Below are 22890 nucleotides of genomic sequence, written 5' to 3' on the forward strand. Positions count from 1 at the left end.
GGCACACAGCGCGACCAGGTGGCCATAATGTCCTGCCAGTTACTGCCTAGCAACTACCTAGCAACTGTAAAAAATATCTCAGCAGGTACGCAGAGTAAAATTTATTCCAAAACGGCCTTAAGTTAAGTAGCTTGAGAACGCTACAAACTTTGTGGAAAAATAACTTAATAACCTTAGGGAAATTGCCAAAGCATAAAACCAGCCGAAGCAAAATGTATGTAGTAGTGAACAGTAGCAAGCGCATGTAGGACCAGCCGAGGCAAATGGGATGGAGTACATTCTCTGAGAAAGCTAATCTGCAAGAAAATAAATACCAAAAATGAAATGAAGCGTTCACGGATATAAGAGAAAAGCAGCATGAAAATTGCTAATGTGAGCACTGAAAGCAGGGTAGCAAGCATAACGACCTACCTACATGTGCACAGTGCGCTGTACTAGTAGTGCTGCAACCCATGGCAGTGCAGATAGTAGAGGGAAACGTGGTGTAGCCAGTGTTCTCGCCATATGCTGCACCGGTATGTAGGAAGTCGTCAGCGAAGAGATGATCAGGGCCGAGTGTTGCTAAGGTTGTAGACAACAATGTCCAGAGCACCGACAGCTGCACATATATCCACACGCATCAACACAACACACATCAATATCACGCACATCAATACCACACACATCCACACAACACATATCCATGCCACACACATATCCATGCCACACACATCAATACAACACACATCCACACAACACACATCAATACAACACATATCCATACCACACACATCCATACCACGCGCATCAATACAACACACATTCCCCAGAAGGGAACGAAAATGCTCGGTTCGGAAATTTTCGCTATGTTCTTTTAGACTGGTGTGGACGACGTTCATGCATGTACTGCATTGAAGAATCCCCAAAACAACTCGTCTTTTTTCTTTCTTTTTTGCCTTTAGCAAACCCATACGCTCATATTCATAACAACACATACTTATATGAATGCATGCACACCAAGTACACCCAGGTCTGCACAGACACAGTGATGGCTGTGTATCGCACGCGCACACATAAACACGTGCATGCACGCACACACATAAACACGTGCATGCACGCACGCACAACACATGGACACAACCGTTTCCAAGTTCATTCCCATGTCCAATCCCACGCACATTAACCTCACAGACAACAATGACCCGGAGTGTAGCTGAAGTTGGATATTTTGCAGAGCTGTGGAAACGAGCTACCGGCCAGTTCCAACATTCTCCCATTGAAATGAAACTACATTAGCAAGAAGCCTTCCAGATACTATAGCCTAGGTACTGGGGGACTTTCCAGAATGGTATCTTACCAATAAATTGGCTACCCCCTTCTCGGATTACGTGTGTCATTCACACACTAGACATGTTACTCTAGCCGGAAGAAAGAGCTCCGAGTACAGTATTCAAGTTGAGAATGTTTCGAATGGCAATGTTCAGTGTGATAGTACGATGGATATTGGGACTGAACTCTAGGACTAAAGGTCTGCAAGGTAGAAAGACGCATATGAGGTGTATGCAGGCACATGCTCGCCGTACACCATTACCTTTCAAACTGTCCAAGATATTGCCAAGGTCGTGATTAGGAACCATGACTTTGACAGCAACCCAATCTGGATCATCCAATGGAGCCAGAGTGGGAGAGCGCTAGGCAACAGAACAAGAAGAACGCACAAGAGAAAGGAATCTTACACAAAGTCCCGATAACCACCAGAAATCATGACATCAGATTAGTGCACTATACTATACAGATTGTACCTTGTTCATGCATCCTCTGTTCTATGCCATTCCTGGTTGTCTATGCAACTGGATGACCCTAACCCTACAAGTATTATTTTGGGTGATGAGAAATACGACGTTTCTATCAGCAAGGTATATTTTAAAAGTAAGGCGTTGCTAACTCGGCAGGACAGATGAACTTTTACAGAAAGTAGAAAGTATGTGGTGGGTTTTGCACACGTTACAAAGGATTGAGACCACAAGACCATATCTGACCATGCCTGGTGCCATCCTAACATTGCTTAAATGTAATTTACCTTGCCTGGGGCAACCTGAATTGCCTTGGGTAAATCTTCACGCCTCAAGTTGTACTCCACCATGACATATCTATACAGAAGATCACCATCCACACAAACCAAAAATGAACATCAAGAAAAACAGCATCCACACACACTAGCAACAGCATCCACACACACACTAGCAATGAACACCAATACTGTCAATGACAAAAGAACAACAGCACAAACAACAGCACAAACAACAGCACAAACAACAGCACAAACAACAGCACAAACAACAGCACAAACAACAGCACAAACAACAGCACAAACAACAGCACAAACACAAACAATCACCATTAAAAGCACCTCTGTGTAGGAGGTCAACACGAACAAACAGTAACACAAACAGTAACACAAACAGTAACACAAAGTAACATGTTTTAGACCTAGGATTCGGCCAACTGGTGTGTCAGAGTAGACTAGTGTGTTAGAGGCTACAACACAAAACCCACCGCTTGGCAATGATGGCACCTTCCACACGAGAAGAAATCACCTTGACAAGATCCTGTAGATTACAGTACACAGGCCATGTATAACACACATCATTGCTATTGAGCATACAGACCATACAGACCATGTAGATGTATATTATATAACACATGACTACAGTCTACACATCATGGGAGAAGGCGGCCATGAAAAATCATATTCCAGCGTTCCTCCTTCTACTTCGAAGTACGTTGAAACACTTTACCCCTCAAGTATCGAGCACTGTCCGAGAAGAAGTTCCCTACCGTGTGGAGTCACAGGATTATGAAGAAGTTCCCTACCGTGTGGAGTCACAGGATTATGAAGAAGTTCCCTACCGTGTGGAGTCACAGGATCATGAAGAAGTTCCCTACCGTGTGGAGTCACAGGATCATGAAGAAGTTCCCTACCGTGTGGAGTCACAGGATTATGAAGAAGTTCCCTACCGTGTGGAGTCACAGGATTATGAAGAAGTTCCCTACCGTGTGGAGTCACAGGATTATGAAGAAGTTCCCTACCGTGTGGAGTCACAGGATTATGAAGAAGTTCCCTACCGTGTGGAGTCACAGGATTATGAAGAAGTTCCCTACCATGTGGAGTCACAGGATTATCCACCAACTATAACACCACGGTCACAAATGTGAACAAAAAGTGCACCTTAAACAGAGCGAAAATATCCTGAAAGTGTGAATGCTGAAATTTTCTTGAGTTATTCCTCCATATCAGCTGAGTTATTCCTCCATATCAGCTGAGTTATTCCTCCATATCAGCTGAGTTATTCCTCCATATCAGCTGAGTTATTCCTCCATATCAGCTGAGTTATTCCTCCATATCAGCTGAGTTATTCCTCCATATCAGCTGACAGCTACAATACTACAGTGTACTACCACAGTAAGTAGTTGTCATGATGCCAGCTACACTGCACATGTCATGATGCCAGCTACACTGCACATGTCGTGATGCCAGCTACACTGCACATGTCGTGATGCCAGCTACACTGCACATGTCATGATGCCAGCTACACTGCACATGTCATGATGCCAGCTACACTGCACATGTCGTGATGCCAGCTACACTGCACATGTCGTGATGCCAGCTACACTGCACACGTCATGATGCCAGCTACACTGCACATGTCATGATGCCAGCTACACTGCACATGTCATGATGCCAGCTACACTGCACATGTACCGGTGACGGTGCACGTAACATCACAAGATCACAAGTAAACAACCACAGCATAAGAGCACAGTGGCATTGGCAGAGAGAAAGAGGGAGAGAGAGAGAGAGAAAGAGAGAGAGAGAGAGAGAGAGAGAGAGAGAGAGAGAGAGAGAGAGAGAGAAAGAGAGAGAAAAAGAGGGAGAGGGAGAGAGAGAGAAAAAACGCATAATCACCCTACCTGATGTTGAGAGTTCTTGTTGGCAATAAGTACAGCCTGCAACACAACACATACAATGCACATACAGACAGCCTTATTCACACATGGGTTTTGGTTTCCTCACAATCCTATTTCCCTTTGAATCTGTAAATAGATAACGGATTGTGTTTACAGAAAAGTCCAAACATCAGGACTGCACTGTGTTCAAATTAAAACACTCAACATAATACTTCAGTAGAAAGAATAGCACATGTCGATGCTGCAATGTCATGCAAGTATATGCCAATAATGGATAAATATGGTGCTCTAGAGTAGACACACGGACGAGAGCCAACAAACAGTAGTCAAGATTCAATGACAGTACCTCAGATTTCAATATTTCATCTATTGCGTGCAAGCCAGCAGCGCGCATTGTGTCACCACTCTCCACCAGATCAACTGTAGCCACATAAGAACACCCACGCACACGTGTATGCACACGCATACACACGCACACACACAAATCCACGCATAAATACATATGCACACCCACCCACACTCACTGTTGACCATGCCCAGATATGAAAGTTGCCGGGCTTCACACACATGCGCCATGATGAGGTCACCGATATCATCGCCTCATGCTTGAAGGAAATCCACAATGACGTGGAAATAATTAATTGAGCCGACTCTGCAAGCTATCACTGTAACACTGGTGAATACCGTAGCTACTGCACTGCTAACGCAGAGCCTAATGTGAGAGCAGATATTCGGGTGCGGGGCTTTTGGACCCATAGCCGAAAAAGTTCCTGAGCATTCTCGCATTATGCTCGAGCTTGAACTCGAACACTCGCATCACTCGACTTGGCTGAGACATCTTGTAGCTAAATGTGCGTTCAACTAAGCAAGCTTACTTCCACCTTTCTTCATCGAAGGAAAATAAAGTATAAGCAAGTAGAAGGAAAAGAATCTAGAGTACCTCGCCTGCGTCCTGTTCTAGTTGATTCCAGAAACTTGCTCCTGATCTGAGTACGCTGTGCGTATTATGAGCATCGCGAGGAGTGGGAAAATAAGGTATTTTGCTACTCTCTGGTTGATGTAGACGGTGCGCGCGTACGACGGGTCGCACTCCTCGTAACCTTTTGACCCGCGTACGTCAGAAGCGAGGGTTCGAGCGCGCTTTTGATGTGTATCCTGCAGACGATTCCCGTTTTGACTGGCTTTGTGGTTTGATGCGTACGAACTTGAAAATTTCAAACTCGTCGGGGCAAGTGGTATGCACGTATATCGAAGCGATCTTCATTTCCTCAAATCATTTCGTAGTGACAGTGTTCCTTTTTTCATGTAGTTCCGGAATTATTTTAGCCTAGTCGTTTAGTCGGAAAAGAGATGGACATCCCTCTTCATCTCCTTGCGCCATTGCTTCGTACAAGGTATGTGACCGTCGGCCATTGCATGTCTATCCGATTACGATCGTATACAATTCTTGCTCGTAGTCTGAGTCTATATATAGATATATTTATTTTTTTCGTAATTTTTCATCGTTTGCAGCTGCAACACTATCGTCATACAGCTGCGTGTGAATGCACATGTGCATCTTACCTGGTGATGAGCATCTACCATGTGAATCCTACACGTTTCAAAGAACTGTTCACCATGCAGCATTCATGCCACCGTCCAATTTACCCGCTTCACATCCTGAGCGGCGGACTCCATGATCGTCGCGCAGAGTTTTAATGTTGAATTGTGCGCGTGCCGCACCCTTCCACCAAGGAACATCAAACAACTGGGTGGGGATAAAAGAGATTGGAGTCACCTTGATCAGTTGGATGCGTTGCTGCTTGGCTTCCTCTCTTGCGAGGAAAGCGTGTTCTTGTGGAAGTTTTTTTTCCAGTTTCTCAGCTTTTCATTATGGTTAACGTTCTGACTGCGGAGGAGGGTCAGCTTGCCAGAACCCCCTCCCGATGACGAGCAATGCTGTAGTGCCGGCAGCTTGCCAGAACCCCCTTTCGATGACGAGCAATGCTGTAGTGCCGGCAGCTTGCCAGAACCCCCTCCCGATGACGAGCAATGCTGTAGTGCCGGCAGCATACCTGTGTTGACCCCTCCAATGAACAGTGTCAAGCGGAAGAATTCCACATGTGCAAAAAGATTCAAGTGGACAGACGAGCTGCAGGACAAACTGGTGATGGTTTTGCACGAGCACAAGTCATGAGTCAGGAATGCTATCACTGTTATTTTGCAACGTTTCCCTGTTTCACAATTTCACGAAGACATTCATTGTAGACACGGATGCATCCAACACCGGCTTAGGGGCAGTTCTCACCCAAATTGGCCCAGATGGTAAAGAACTTCCGATCGCGTTTGCAAGTAGAAGTCTCAACTCCGCTGAACATACATGTAACTATTCGGTCCCTCGATGTGAACTTCTCACCGTTGTTTGGGCTTTGCCACACTTTTCAAGGTTTATCCCATTTCGCAGCCTTTCTCTGCACAGATCATAGCAGCCTAAAATAGCTGCTTCCGTTCAAAGATCCATCGGGATAGCTCACGCGGTGGCAACAAATACTAGCCGATTTTCATTTCGCGGTAGAGCATTGACCCGGCTCTCGACATCGTAACGCCGACGGCCTCTCCGGGGCGGATGATTCTCAGGAATCTCTATCTCAGATTAATTTCGGAATTTCAGAAACACTAGTGAGGTTCCGCATAACGTAATTACGTTAGTAAAAAACGTAGTCGATCTACGGAAAGTCTTACGTAAACTGCATGCGCATCTGTGTTCCGCCATGCGGCGTTTTCAAATCACGTAGCTGCCCTTGGCAACTCCGAACGTGGCAGTGTACGACCAGATCGACCTGGGGACAGGGTCATAAATTTGTACCCCAATCCACTTACGGACCAGCTACGTTATCAGAGCCCGATCTACGTACTCTACGTAGACAACTTTCCGTAAGTGGAGTGCAAACTCGCGAATTCACGGGTTTTCCCGTCCACTAACGTAAAGTTGCTCAACTCTACGTAGTGCGGAACCTCTCTACTATCAAGTCGTTTGAGTTGTTGTGTCGCGGAGCCCAGGGAAGAAGTAACATTTACAATGTCACACAAAGATTTACATGTTATCCGCAGTTGTCCAAAACTGACAATTCTAAGCAAGATATTGGCGAGTCACAAAGTGCAACAGTTAGCACGATAACTGATGTGGTACTGGCATTCAACGACCGGACGTTAAGTTGCATCACGTCTTGAATGCGCACGCGAACAGCCTTCCAACTTCTCTTTCAGTACATCAGTCATTATTGTGCTAACTGTTGCATTTCGTGACGCACCAACATCTTGCTTAGAATTGTCAGTGTTGGACACCTGCGGGTAACATGTCAACCTTTGGTCCTTTCTTCGTAATTATAATCATTGGCTCTGCATCCGAGTTCAACATTACGCCAAGAGTCCATAAACAAGAGTATGCAACTGTGATCTCTTTTCTATGGGGCAGATGCGCGGCGCGCTGCCTTCATTACATCATTCAGCTGCAGTCCGAGTACTGAGGAAAATCAAACACCGCACTTTCCCTCTGGTTCGAAATGGACTTACGGAACTGGAGTTCACGCGCAAAAATTTAGAGATCGGGTAGGTACTGGAACGAATCGAGCAAAAACGGATGGGCTCGTACGAGAAACTGTGAGTTTGAATGCATGCTTTTAGAGCGTGATGAAGGCACGTTACGTAATGAAGGCAGCGCGCTGCGCACTGACCCATAACCACAATTCCATACTCTTGTTTATGCACTCTTGATTACGCTGTATAAGTAAAAAATTCGGAAAAACTTCTCTTGAACTCCTGTATACTAGTAACTGAAGTACATGTACATGACTGTACTCTACTCGTATCTCTTAATTTGCTGGCAAAAAGTCCTATACAGTAAATAGTGGATATAACGTGCCCCTTTGATTTTCGATAATTTATCACTATATCCGGTGCATCACTATAGCCGATTTGCATGGATGACTGACACATGGCACATGACTGTGCATGAAATGATGCGTACATGCTGGAAAAAGCATAAAAAAGCAGCCATGTGTACGCGTGGCTGCTTACAGCATACAGGGAAGAATTTTCTCTCAATCATGTCTGCTGCCAGATGCATCCAGGCAACATTGGATCAGTTTTGGAAGAAGTGAACTATATTGGAAGAACACTTGTTTTGTGATCATCACTCTTGATCAGTATATGCGATATTTTCCTGTGCATTTGATATGGTTTGCTTCCTGAAGCCCATCACAATAAGCGATATACCGGTATAGCCGATAATAGTGTGTATAGTGATATTTTAGCTGTATTTTTTGTGATTTGATTTTGGCGAGTTCTATCATTATAGCCGGTATATAGTTACACCCGGTCACTTTATAAACGATACTCACTGTATATAGGATTTGAAAATGCGTGACCTTTATGCCGTTGTTATTGGTCATCATGAGTCATTCATGACCCATAACAAGAGCATAACGGTTTTATTATAAGCTGTAAATATGTTTGAGGCATGAATGTTTACTTTTTAGATTCATAGGACATCGTGAATACCCATTTTGAGCAAGAATTGGAATTTTGAGCAGCATTGTTCAGCTGGTGTCATGGGAAGGACTGAAGTGAAGCAGTGAATGTGCAAAAGAACATTACAGGTGTGGCACGGGGTGGTTTCATGACGACATATCGCACATGCCGTCGTGAAACTACCAATTTTAGGATAAAACAAGGTCCAGTAAAATCTCAAATCCTATAATTATATAGGATTCGAAAAATAGGGCACATGCCTTAGAAATATTGCGTAATGAGATGAGCCTTAAGCGGGATTCACAGAAGCTTTTTTGCGATGCGACAGCCGCGAAACCGGGAAATCCCCAAATCGCGACCATTGCAGACCCCACGCAACTGCCGCAACAGGGCCATCGCAGAAGTTGAGCTTGGCTCAACTTTTGCGCTGCGATGCGAAAAGCGATTTGGCGTACGATTTTGACCTTTTCTACAGCAAAGTTGTACAAAGGTTCAAGAGTTGCCTATAAATTTGTACAAGTTGTATCAAACCGCGCGAATATCATGGTGACGTAGCCAAATCAGCAAGATTTTGTCGCATCACTGACTTCTTCTGTGAATGGTATTTCGCAAGTTCGCGTCGCACGCGTCCGTCGCAGATCGCGTCACATCGCGTGTCGCATCGCAAAAAAGCTTCTGTGAATCCCGCTTTAGATGTAAGTATATGAAAAAAATATCTTATTCAACTCTCCATATCGACTAAGACCTAACACGGAAGAATTGGTCATATACGTTTCCCTATGCTCATGCCACACCGATTTTGAGTTGAAAAATATGACCAAAATCCTATATATAGGATTTAGCAAATTAAGACATAATTATGATGAGGTTGAAGGACTAGAATGGAATATGATCATTATCAAGAGTCCATAAACAAGAGAATGCAACTATGATCTCTTTTCTACGGGCCAGATGCGCGGCGCGCTGCCTTCATTACATCATTCAGCCGCAGCCCGCGCACTGCGGAAAATCAAACACCGCACTTTCCCTATGGTTTGAAATGAACTTTCGTACGGAACTGGAGTTGCGTAGGTATTGGAACGAATCGAGCAAAAATGGATGGGCTCGTACGAGAAATTGTGGGTTGAAGTGCATCCTTTCAGAGCGTGATGAAGGCAAGTTACGTAATGAAGGCAGCGCGCCGCGCACTGACCCATAACAACAGTTGCATACTCTTGTTTATGCACTCTTGTCATTTTGGATCACACTAAAAAAAGAGGGACAATTTCACGAGGTGAGATCTGACGCAAAGTGCAAGCTGACACCCTGGATCAGCTGACAACCTGGGCCAGCTGACACCCTGGATCAGCTGACACCCTGGATCAGCTGACACCCGGTACCCTGGACCAGCTGACACCCTGGATCAGCTGACACCCTGGATCAGCTGACACCCTGGATTAGCTGACACCCTGGACCAGCTGACACCCTGGACCAGCTGACACCCTGGACCAGCTGACACCCTGGACCAGCTGACACCCTGGACCAGCTGACACCCTGGATCAGCTGACACCCTGGATCAGCTGACACCCTGGACCAGCTGACACCCTGGATCAGCTGACACCCTGGATCAGCTGACACCCTGGACCAGCTGTGATTACATCACTGTATTGCCTTAGTACACATGTATTGCCAGCAGCATGCCTACCATTCCAGGGCTTCAAGGACTGTGCAAATCCTGGTTGGCCAATATGCACTTTGTGTGGGGGTTCACCTAGCACAACAGTACATTATTATATCCCATGCAAAGAATACGGGTAGGAGTGTAACATGTTGAGGCCTAGTAAGGTCAAAGATATCAAGTCAAGCTCCAGCCAAAGATGTTTTAAAAGTGTGTAGTCCCGTAATTCGCCTAGTCGAGTTACCTCTCCGTCATACACACACATAGACAGGTTGGAGTCCAGGGGTTTTTGAGAACTCTACTACAGTATAGCCACAGCAATATCACTGTACCAGTGAGATGCATCACAGAGGTCGAGAATTGCCTGGACAGTCCCACCTCGGCTCACACCCCGGCACCAAAACAACAGAAAACTGATAAACCAGCTCCCGCTACACATTCCACCTAGGATGAACTGAGTAGCTTCATGGAGAGCCCTTTAACAGAGTTTCCGGATGGTCTCTAACCAATAATATCCTGGGTACTATACTGAACTAAAAATTATTAAAAAGCAGAATGGTAAATCGCAGCAGTATTCACTGACTTACCGATTCCCTCTCCAAGACCCAGACAGCATGCAACCTGGAGAGAGAGAGAGAGAGAGAGAGAGAGAGAGAGAGAGAGAGGAGAGGAGAGGAGAGGGGGGGGGGGAGAAGACATGGCACAACACTTAGAAAGGACACCGTGTATCGTTTTCTCAAACAACATACCAGGGGAGAAAAAATGGAGCGTACGCTTGGAAAGGGTTTCTATCGATTAGCAGGAGTATGTTTGAAGAAGATTCTGTACATCCCCTAGGCTCTAGATAAAGCTAACATACCCTGAGGAGAGAGAGAGACACAGAGAGAGAGAGAGAGAGAGAGAGAGAGAGAGACACACACACACACAGACGGAGACACAGAGAGAGAGAGAGACAGGCAGATAGTAGTGACTCTAAATGTTGGCTACATACCTCAACAGAGCCGCTGACAAAATGCACAGTTGCTGCATCTCCATTTGGACACTTAGTCTAGTAGTGAAAGACGAGGAAAACAAGACAAAATGACAAAATGACTGAATGTTCATTAACTCAAAGTGAGCAAAATACCAGGAGAGTGAGCAGACACATGGGCACATGCTGGATACTAGTACATGTTTACAAGTACAGTGCAAGTTTCAACCCCTTTAATAGTAGAGTACTAGCAAGAGTACATAACCCCCCCCAGAGTGTGCAACGCCTGATCCAGCTCTGCATAGGGTCTTGGTCGAGCGGAATCGGATCTTTGCGTCATAATACCGTACACATCTGAGGGGAACCCGGGGAGTCGCGGGTACTCTTGGATCAAAAACAATGGTGCCCTGCCTCGAGACCGGCCTTGCGCTGGTGTGAAGTGTACGCATGACATCAGAAGATCCGATTCCGCTCGACCAAGGCCCTATGCAGAGCTGGATCGGCGTTGCACACTCTGGGGGGTTATGTACTCTTGGTACTAGTAGATCAGTAGGTTAGGCTGATTTCTGTGCAAGCTTCAGATACAGAGTTAGCCTGAGATTCCGTACTCTGCGCGTTCTGTTCCAAGTGTCAGTCATCTTCCGAGTATGATTATCTTCCCCGTTCTAGTGCAATCACGCACATTATAATATAGGTTGTTTCGCTTCATCTTATTGTGACATATTAGAGCTTTGGTTGCCTTGCTGCTTCCTTTCCTCTCCCTTACATTGTCTACTTGATTTACTTGCAGCATACAATCACACACTGCTTTATTTTTGTCTTTTTTGGCACCCTGATCCATCAATTCCGAAGAGCGGCCAAGGTTACCCTAACTACCCTACAAATTTGATATTTGCACAGTACATGCTTTTCCCTTTTCAATCCTTATTTTATATGTTACACTCAGTATGGCATCATTTCTCTATTAATTTTGTCGTCACTGTCTCTATATGTCATCACCTGTTTACTTCGTGCCTATATGGCTTCACTGCGACTTTCTCTAATAACTCCAGGTCATTCTCTATATAACTCCAGACATGGCTTTCCCTATATATCACCACTCAGGTTGAGACTTTCTCTGTATGACTCCAACTCAGGTTTTGTATGGAGAAGTTGGCAATCTGAGTTGGAGTCATACAGAGAAAGTCTCAACCTGAGTGGAGATATAGTATGCTACATACGTAATGTGGCATTCACACTACGATCCCAGTCACGTCTGGACGCAGGTATCCAAGGAGATTTGCTGTGGCGGGATATGTGAATTGTGGTCGTGAAAATCGTGGCCGCGATCAAAACCTGGTGTTTGGTCATGGATTGTCGTCTACTGGGACTCTGGGAGCCTACTTCCGTCATATCACAAGCCCTTTCTCTTCTCCTTTCCTTGCGCAATATCTGAGTATCACAATGGCCTGGGAAGCTACATTCGCGCTCTCATCCATTCATTACCATAGCTACCCAGGCCCTTCATAGCCTCGTGCTTTCGACTTCTGCTCTCTCTCGAATCATCTTGAAGCCTTCTTGCAAGAGTAATTCAGAACCTCCTCGATCCGACTTCTTGTGCGTGCCGATATCTTTACATTGGTGCCCTACGTGGGGCTCGAACCCACGACCCTGAGTCTCATGCTCTACCGACTGAGAATATTTGATGCATTGGTGCTCCATGTGCATTGGTTTCCGCGTGTAGCGTGTGGGTACACTAAGGGCTGCGTCTCACCAGCCTGTATAGTCTCACAGGAGGTGTGAGCTTTGAAGTCTAAAGAAAACGTTGAACAAAAGGTGTTTGAATGGCAACTAAACCATAGCTCAGTGGTTTGAGCATCACTGGAATAAAGCGAAGGTCCCGTTATTCGAGACTGTGTAAGTTAATTTATTCTTCAAATTGTTTCCCCTTCTCAAACCCTCTAACTTATCCTTACCTTGAAGAACTGCCTTGTGAGATTTGGGAATGATGTAATCACTCGCTTCCCTGAAGAACAGAAACACACCGCACCGACATACACCCAGCCACCGGACAGTCACACAGGGGAGAAAAAAGATCATAAGTCAAAGCAAGTACAACGGCATGACTCATAAGTTATAACGTATCGTATCCGTGTATGAGGCAGAAAACTCCATATTGTGACAGCGGACTAGAAAGATATTTAGGACCCAATGGGCACTTGGAGGGCGTGTTCCCTCGCTAAATTGCCGGTTGATGATATTCCTAATTTCCTACATAAACACAATCAATCATTGTGCGCATGGCGAAAAGCAGGCATGGAGCAAGCAAGTCTGTGTCAGCAGTGAACCATGGGAAACCTGGTGTAACATGTCACCAGCCACCCATGCACTTGACAAAGTTCTACAAGACACAGTGACCAATGGCTGGGACCAATGGCTGGGACCAATGGCTGGGACCAATGGCTGGGAACAATGGCTAGTACTTTGTACAGTAGTGACCATGTACACACCTGCCAAGTCTTCTGCTTTTTGACATTCGGATGCAGTGGGCACCTGGATCAAACCGGACACACACGTACACACACACACACACATGCAACAATTCAGGGAATGCTATCACAGTACGTTCCAGGCAACAGTTGAAAATACTCGAGTACAATGAGCAATACAACGAGCAATAAGCATGCAGCTGAAGTTCCACAGCACCAGTATTCTAGACATACCTGCACACAAAGTCTGCATTTTCCAAAGTCCAAACGCAACACTTCATCAACTGCAGAGTAGCAACAGTACACACAGCATTGACACACATTCAGTATGGGACACACATACAGTATAAGCACCCATGCAGTATAGACGCACATACAGCATACAGACACACATACAGCATACAGACACACACACACACACATCGCATAGACACATATACATGTACAGTACTCAATTCCATCAGATACGATGCCATTTACACAACGGGTTCTACAATCGGGATACGACAAGGACACATGCTGCTGACAATCTCGTCTTAGCTCGCATTTGCTTTTAGTTGCCATGCAGCAAGTCAGTAGCGGGTAGTGGGGCTACCGTACGCAAAGTACAAACTTACCGTCAACTTGAGCTTCTGCTACTACATCCTGGCCTGTGATACCCAGGTCAACTCTACATAGCGCAGTAACAGAAGAACGCAATTAGCACAATGAGTCACTCAAACATGAGTGCCTGCGACCACAATGTGTAAGAAACACTGGCTTAGGTGTTAAAAAAACCCAGAGTCAACACTTCTACAAGGCAGACAGTAAGAGAGTCACTGCTGGATGCTGAGAGTAGACAAACGTCAATAGTTCAGTGTTCTGATGTACTGTAAACGCCATTATTCTAACGAGGCGCATATATAACGATTTCCCAAATTGACTAGTTTACGTGTATCAAAGGTAACGATTCTCACTCATTCTCAACGCTCAATAGGACAGTATATGAGGTAGCACTTCGTTATATATATATATGGCTTTTACAGTACATGTACAAATCGCATCATTTGCACCAGATAGCACATAATAATTATTAATAACAGTAACTGTAGGGACATTCAACCCATTCTCAACCCACTTCAATACACACTCTCAACACACTTCAACCCATTCTCAACACACTTCAACCCATTCTCAACACACTTCAACCCATTCTCAACACACTTCAATACACACTCTCAACACACTTCAATACACACTCTCAACACACTTCAATACACAACATCAAGGACTATGCGCACACGTCCATGCACCCACCTTCCTTGACTGACATACAGCGGAATGTCAGCGGCGGGTAAGAAGACAAACGCAACTGCATATCATAAACACCCCATAATCACACATGCACATGCATGCACATGTACACACATGCACACAGATACACACACACACACACAAGCAAAGAAAACTATTATAGTTACATGACTGTTTGTTCCACTATCCAGCAGAAAACAGTGTATGAGCAGACCTCATGTTATGTCTTGAAGCACATGGACTATTACCGTTGATATGCTGGAACTAAAACAACACTTACCATTCAGTGTCAAGCAGCCTGCTACATCTAGGCGATGTTTACGACGGTACTGCATGCATGGGGATAAGTCAAAACAAGAAATACTGTGAACATGAACTGAAAACAGTCTCCACAACACAGGAAACACTTTGTGATGACTACAATCTCCACAGCACCGATACAATCGATGGCATTGTTGGACATAAGCACAGAGCGATGAACATGCATCCACAAGACAATGACTGTGGCATTCATACACAGACACGTATTAAAGTCGTTGAAGTGTGATGTAATGGCCACGCAGTCTATATCATTGCTCTTCATTCAAGATGAAGGTAATGATAAAACATGGCTGCCAAAACCATGGTAACAGCCCTAAGAGCAGAAGCACTGCACTGCATTATTCAGGTTCATAACTTCTCCAAACAGCTGCTAATAACTGACTTTACATTTCACCAAACTTCAAGCCTAGCCATCATTCTGATGAAGAATAGAAATAACAAAGTTCCAGTGCAGTGCATACATACTTCTGCAAGTTATGGAACTACATGCAGGGTTTCAACACCCAAACACTGCGAAGTCTAGCATCTAGGTGTGAGTATGTGAGGCGAGGTGTAGGAAATAAGGGAGTCGCGTGTAGACAATGTATGTGTCAGCGGGGGGGGGGGGGGGGAGGGGGCTCAACCAAGTGCCATAAGACAGGTACGAAGATACATGTAAAGCGGTACATTCATGAAGTGTAACATTGTCCATCTACAGGCGCAACCAGTAATGGCGACAGAATTCAACAAGACTTAGTAGAGTCTATGCAATACGAAGAGTAAGGCCATGTGTTCAAAACAAACACTCAGGACTATACCAAGTATCAGCACCAACAAAATAGACCAAACACTGCACATATGCACATCACACCTTGTCCAGAAGCTTCCAGCTACAGCCCCCTCTTTACAGATGGACGCCTGTCACCACTAAACATTGCTTCACGGATATAACGTGTAAATTTCGGTGTATGGATCTTACAGGTTTCAGGTGAAACTTAAAATAATTTAGGTGACCAGCATCTCCCTTCACATACAAGTCAGTGTACAGTGCCTATTACCGTGATTGTAATCTAAATTTAGCTGCCCGGTTTCTCTACCAAAAAATTACCGAAATTTTAAAAGTTAGTGATGCCCTCCTGGGTGAACATTTGGAAACAATCGTTGTGCGTGGTGCAGCCGGGGACTGTTCGTGTGTTACGGGTTGGAGGTTTATAGGAAAGACAATACGGAAAACAAAGTGTTATACAGTACGGCGATTTGACAAGGGATTAGCGCATGCGACCATGTTCGCATTTATGTGTGCATTATTGCCCTTGTGCAGTTTAATTTACAGCAAATCTTCGTGGATACTCGCATCCAGGGTGAGTCACCCATGATGTACAATGTATGTGCACACGCTTTGACGCAGGGCATGGCACTTTGTTGTAGAGACGATTCTGTGTTCACCTGATTTTCTACCTAAGTTTGTGTTACTACAGTGTAGTATGTCATCATTCAAAAGATGAAACACCAGTACAGTGGCTGCTTACCTTGAGATCACAGCTTTGAAGAAGAGCAACTGATGGCTCATATAGTCGCCCTTTCTTTGGGATAGCAAACAGTAACTTGCCATCCAACTGCTCAGGATCTCTTGTTAGACTACATGTGCAGTAAGACAACACACAAACCAGGAGATCAGCAGCTACACTATCAGGATTGCTTGATGGAATTAGCAGGGATTCTGAGCATATCTGCTACCACGTTTTTACATAACTAGGTCGACGACCAAATCACTCTCATGTACCTGAAGTTTTCCATGATGTGATTGGCCAACAAAACTAACGTTACTTTGCGAACTACACTACGGATTGTCCAGAACTGGATGTCTCTCTCATTCTTATACTCGTCCAGGCTTCGCTGGAGTGCTTGTCAGTATCTGTAATGCATGAACACGAACGTGTCAGTGAAAGGAGCTCATCATGTCAAGTCCCTCGACGAGTCAACGTTTGTTGTGAGGGTGTTTAGGGTTGGAGAAGTCTGCAAACACATGCCGGAAAGAGAAAACGGGATCTACAGCGAACTGTCGGTGGCATTATTTGCAACACACTGGGCGCGGATAAGACTCGATCGATGCCCAGATCGGATTGCCTTTTTCTACCTGCGGACAAGTTGCAACCATACCACAAACAATCAACATGTTCGTGAAACTTGAGATTAGGTGTACGAATACTGCTTGCATTAGAGTATGTGCGGCTAATGCTTGTGGATCCGAAGAAGAGACAAGGGTCCTGGGAGAAAATCGAAAATGAAGGCCATGACATGAACAAACAACCACCATGACCCTCCGCCAGCACGAGCTAGCTAGCTGCCTTGACGTGACGTCCTCCAACTAGGCTAGATCCTTCTTCTCGCACAGAGCTGACATGATGACTGACTGCATGCAGCGACTGGTACGGTGCATGCGCGTGCGCACGCGTGGTACGCACTTGACAACCACGTGTCGTTGCTATGAATCTAGCCAGAAAGATCGCATAAAACGCATGCGCAACTCCAAAAGCATCATTATTCTTCGACATCGTTCTCTTTCGGCACGTGCAAGAAGAGCTCTCTTCTTCTTCTTCTTCTGAAATGGCTCCAAGCGCCCTGATTTGTCTGGTAAGTGTTGATGTTTTACTTTTGGAATTCAATATTTGAAGCCGATGATTTTACTATTTGCTACTCTTGACAATCTTGAATGACGAGATATTTTCACCAAGATCTCTGAGGCTTCTTTCTCCGAAAATTTATGCTAGACGAAGTGAAAGTGCTTTGCCTTTGCTGACCCGTTACTTTCCTGTTTTGTTGTATGAATCACAGGGCAAAGAATGGAGTTCACCAAGTGGACATGAAGGCACGTGAAATCTTGACTCTTCTCGGCTCATAGATTATGAAGACCAGCATAAACTGAATAATAGCACAATGTGATTCGCGATGTCGAGATCGCTGCTGAATCAAGCTGACTGCATGTAGTCACTCTCACTGTAAGTAATGCCGAACGAATTTCTTGTCTTGTGTCTCATTGCTATCTTGCCTATGATGATTTATAATCGCTACTCGTGACATTTGTGTATGACGAGACAACTCACCAAGATCTCAGAGGCAGATCTGGATCCAAAGTTGATTGCATTTTCTTCTTTGTAGCAATAATAAAAATGAATGTGTTGTGTCATTTTTCTGTGCTTTTACAGAACAGATTCCGGAAATGCCGCGGATCTACTAGCGAAGGATTCTTTCCAGGTTTCTTTTGAAGGTAAAATACATTCTGCCACACCATTTGTTATGTACGACTGCACTTGATGAAAAAAACGATGGGAATCTCTCTGACTTTCATGTGGAGATAAATCTCGGTCTTCAACCTGATGTCCTTTTTGTTAGTTTTCGGGATCATCATTTTTCTGTCCCACGCTTACTCCCTTAATTATCTCTTTCTGATTTCAGATGTCTCCACGCCTACACGCACTCCCTTCTTTTATGCAGCAAGACGTTTTACCTCTCTCCAGGTGAGAACTGGCGACCTCTAGAATTTTCTCTTGCTCAAAATGATGATAAACGCATAGGGACATCTGATTTCCTGATGTTACACATGTGGTTTACAGTGGTTTTCTGATGCTGTCCTTTTTGTTAGTTTTCGGTATCATCGTTTTTCTGTCGCACGCTTACTCCTTTGATTATCTCTTTCTGATTTCAGATGTCTCCACGCCTACACGCACTCCCTTCTTGTATGCAGCAAGTCGTTTTACCTCCCTCCAGGTAAGAACTGGCGACCTCTAGAATTTTCTCTTGCTCAAAATGATGATAAACGCATAGGGACATCTGATTTCCTGATGTTACACATGTGGTTTACAGTGGTTTTCTGAAAGAGCATTATTCTGATGAGCACTTGTGTGTATGCTCCAATTTGCTTTAGTATTAAACCTTTCTCTCTCCTTGTTCCTTTTATCACTCCAGGAGGGCAAGAGAAGTAGTCTTGGACTGCACTGAGTGTTCACACGATGTGGTAGATCTCTTTCTCGAGATCAGGATTCTCATTTTCAAAGTTCTATTGTTTGCCATGCTCATTGGCTGCCACAATCTATGATGTAATAATTATTACTGTTACTATTTTCTTCACTAGTTATTACTATTATGCTGGACTGTTCTCCATACTGTGAATCAGTGCTTACTTTATTCTCTGTTGCTTGACTACAAAAGATTGCTATGGAAAACTATGAGCTGTGTTGAGTACGCAAAGGGAGTGGAACGCTGGTTTCTGCAGATTGGGCTATGCACACAAATAGTTCTGGTGGGGTGCAAGCAGATAGATTTTTTCTAGTAGTATGGTGTTTCTATTTGTCCTTCACAGTAGGAATTCTCTTGCAATCTGGTCCTGCTTGTTGCAAACCTGCCTTCTGTCAAAGAAGTATAATTAATGAATTATTTAGCCATGGCTGCATGTGTCGTTCTGGGGACGACTACTGCATGGTTAAATTTCCAATCTTCCAAAGTTGTATGAAACCAGAAGTTTCGTTTCGAGATTGGACGAAGTTTCTGACCGGCAACATTTGTTCATTTCCGTGTTGGTTTCTGGCAGTTTCCGTTCTGTGATACAGTACAGTCAGTAGAGTCGCGCGCTGAACAACGTGGAGCCCAAGAACGTCCAGCCTGAAATACTAGGAACGCCACAGCCTAAAGTTAAGAGCGGCAGGGTTGGTTTTCTTGCAGCTTGCGGATTGTTTCTAAGAACGTGCTATAAGAACGTCCCAGGCTAGCCCCTTGGAAACAACGTTCTTGGGCGCGCGACTCTACTGTATGATCCAGCGCGAAAAGGCGAGGACGCACAGTGCACCGTCCTGGTATTTGTATGGGTGTACCGGTACATCCTGTCACATTCATGCCACTTCCAGGGCACCAAATTTTATGGGCAGTATGATAGTGGCTTCATTTTGAAGTTTTCCATAAATTACATTTCGTTCACCCCAACTCTAATACAATTTAAGTACAGTTTGGGATTTACCTTGCCTTTCCATCGTCTCAGAATAAATCGACTTCGATAAATGAGTGAGGCAACTGGAAGAAATGAGGATGAAAATAGCGATCAGAAGACTCTACGGAGCAATCGTCTCGGTGCTCCAAGAGAAATTGGAAAATGTCCCAAGAAGTATTTCAAGTAGACATCACAATTTTCGAAATAATAATTTCCTGGCATCGCAGCACCCGGAGTAGTGAAAATACTACTCCGTCCCCGGGCAGTGCAAGTCAAAGATGTTTTCTGGGAATGTGTGCCGTGTCCTCTCCCGGGCTTTTATGACTCCCTGGTTGGGAGCTTACTTGTGAGGAAGTCGGTGGCATTAGTGAGGTTTTGCATTCCGAAATTCAGCAAAAAGATTCGGCACGCGGGAGCAAGGTCGAAGATTCGGCATGTTTGTTCGGAAAAAGCTCACTTTGCCGAAAATATTTTTCGGATGAATTTTCTTGTAGAAGAGCGCTAGCGCGTGATTTATTCAAAGAGGTTTCTTATCTCGGCATCGCTTCACAGGCGTCTTGGGCGACATCAGCATCGCCAGCTACCTCTGATTGCTCCTCTCCACTGCCTGTCTACTCTCTATCGCCTGGAGTGTCCTCACCGTCATCTGTGTGGCTGAAATGACTATGGCGATACGCATAAAATTTGACTTGGCCATGGAGTTGGTTTTTCTGAGGCGACTGAGGAGGCAGGTTTGGCCCTCAACTCTTTGGGCGATCAAAGTTCGTTGGAATCAGCAAGAAAGGGAGCACGGGACAGGACGTTGCTGATGCTGGGGCTCACGAAATGAAAACACACCATTTTCGACTTGCAAAACAAACGTTGGTGCGAAAATTCGACATTTTGATGTTCGGCAAATGACCGAAGAACGCCGAGCCGAAATTCGGAATGCAAAACCTCACTAATGGCGGCAGGCGAGACCAAGAGTACATAACCAAGAGTGTGCAACTCCTATCTCGACCTGCGATGGGTTCAACCACAGAGGAATGTTTTACTGCGTCATTCGTCGGCAGTATGATCAAGTGGGTATGCTTTCCACAGTTATCTTGTCGGCACAGTATCAGTTCATCACGTACAGGACACATGGGTCTACTGCCCTTTGTTCTGCTTCGACTACCGTAGCGGTGACGTACAACTTTTGATACGTTGATCTCTGGCTACGCAAGTGGCCACGAAAGACAGATATCATAAACATTTCCGTCGCGGGCGGTAGCGCTGGGGGATCGTCGAGTTGCACATGCTTGGTTATGTACTCAGTCTTGGCGGGACAGAAGTACGATCTAGTACCAGTATAATGTATGTGCGTACCGGTAGCTTTCTGGACACACATGACTGATGCAGCATTACCATAAGTACCAGCACACCACATCTTTCTCTTCTCCTTTCTTTCCTTTTTACATTTGATTGATGAAGATTGATTTGGTAAACTACTAGTACTTTATGCACTCTTGCTGTCTAAAGCCTACAAATCCTCCGCCATGGCAAATTGTGTTTTGTTCGCCCGTAAGGCTGTGTTTACATGAGAAATTTCAACCCGGGTCGAGTTCAGCCCGGGTTGAAAGTCTGTACGATAGACAAAAGAGGTGAGCGTTTACATGAAGACAGTTGACCCGGGTCAAATACTGATATGCCGCCAAAAGTCCACTTCTACAGTCCTGTATGGTCACGTGAATCTGTTCGCGCGAAATTTGCATCTGCAGTGCCGTTCAAACCTGGCGCGAGATACGCACAGAAGTACGTTTGTACGATTTTCTTGACCCGGGTTGATTTCAACCCTCCCCTTGGGGGGAGGGTTGAAATCAACCCGGGGCGAAATTTCAACCCGGGTCAAGCGCAATGCGTCATGTAAACGCGCCATTCACTTTGTGCACATGGCGGGTTGAAATCTGACCCGGGTCGAACTCAACCCGGGTTGAAACGCCTCATGTAAACACAGCCTAAAAGCCTACAAACAGTTCCTATCAGGGAGTAGTACAATACTGTACTACAGTATTGTACTACTCCCTGGTTCCTATCAATAGTTTTTGAATATTTGAAATACCACGTGCAGAGCGTATTTTTAAAATTCAGCTTTGTAGATATGCACGTCACGCACATGTAATGGAAAGATTCTCCACAATGTCAAAAGCTGGAAACTTACCTGGGCAACATTGGTGTTAGATTCCCAGACGTGCTTAGTGTAGTCCTGCCGTTCTCCATCTTACTACGAACTTATCTCTACACACTACAATGCTACGCTAATATCTCGTCAACTACCAATTACACCTTGACAGTGGCCAAAATCCTAGCAGTGGGTGCAGAACCGTCGAACACAGACAACCACCATGTAGGGTTGCAAGCAGAACAGCAGAATAGAGATAGTGTTTGTTGCAAGTCCTTGACGTTGACAGTTCCTGATGAAGACTGATGTGACATGCACAACGAAACAGCACCGGCCGGATATGATGCACTACTAGTATGCTGTCTGGAAAGCTCAGACTTGGATGGTGTGCAACTACTCTCTATTGTAGCTAGCCGGCTTCCGCCCTACACGCTTGTTGTTGTTGTTTTGAAGTAGTTTTGTGGCGTTGTATGACTTGTAGTAAAAATGTGTACAGGAGCTACGCACGACGTACAACATCATGACACACACAAGCTTCCCGCGTTCTTTTTTTTTTTTTTTTTGTGCCCGACTCGGCAATATTAAACAGAAACAGAAAAATAATTCTTACCTCATGACGTCATG

At 44.9% G+C, this 22890-nt stretch overlaps 1 protein-coding gene, 1 long non-coding RNA gene and 2 other non-coding genes across 5 annotated transcripts; 3 read left to right on the forward strand and 1 right to left on the reverse strand.

The window, feature by feature from the left end:
* Positions 1-72: 72 nt before the first annotated feature.
* On the reverse strand, positions 73-22701 carry LOC135806648 (uncharacterized). Of its 2 annotated transcripts, none has more exons than XM_065320876.1 (16): positions 22306-22701; positions 16675-16783; positions 15126-15174; positions 14849-14903; positions 14170-14222; positions 13787-13836; positions 13574-13616; positions 13040-13089; positions 11106-11162; positions 10702-10735; positions 4295-4368; positions 3952-3987; positions 2536-2588; positions 2060-2129; positions 1571-1670; positions 73-598 (listed from the first exon to the last, which is right to left on the reverse strand). In XM_065320876.1, the coding sequence occupies exons 1-16, from the start codon at positions 22362-22364 to the stop codon at positions 546-548; spliced, it is 945 nt and encodes a 314-aa protein (XP_065176948.1). In that variant the 5' UTR covers positions 22365-22701; the 3' UTR covers positions 73-545. The 2 variants fall into 2 exon arrangements, with proteins under 2 accessions (XP_065176948.1, XP_065176949.1); XM_065320877.1 differs by lacking the exon at positions 22306-22701 and adding an exon at positions 16929-17513.
* LOC135806649 (uncharacterized) lies at positions 17671-19371 on the forward strand. The gene is made up of 6 exons (XR_010551258.1): positions 17671-17779; positions 17981-18144; positions 18352-18413; positions 18602-18663; positions 18852-18913; positions 19112-19371. It is a non-coding gene; the product is annotated as an uncharacterized LOC135806649 (long non-coding RNA).
* On the forward strand, positions 17819-17892 carry LOC135807233 (small nucleolar RNA SNORD24). The gene has a single exon (XR_010551523.1). It is a non-coding gene; the product is annotated as a small nucleolar RNA SNORD24 (small nucleolar RNA).
* On the forward strand, positions 18192-18265 carry LOC135807234 (small nucleolar RNA SNORD24). Its single transcript, XR_010551524.1, has one exon. It is a non-coding gene; the product is annotated as a small nucleolar RNA SNORD24 (small nucleolar RNA).
* Positions 22702-22890: the final 189 nt, after the last annotated feature.

Source organism: Sycon ciliatum, chromosome 1 (assembly GCF_964019385.1).
Source record: "Sycon ciliatum chromosome 1, ocSycCili1.1, whole genome shotgun sequence".
Classification (NCBI taxonomy): domain Eukaryota; kingdom Metazoa; phylum Porifera; class Calcarea; order Leucosolenida; family Sycettidae; genus Sycon; species Sycon ciliatum.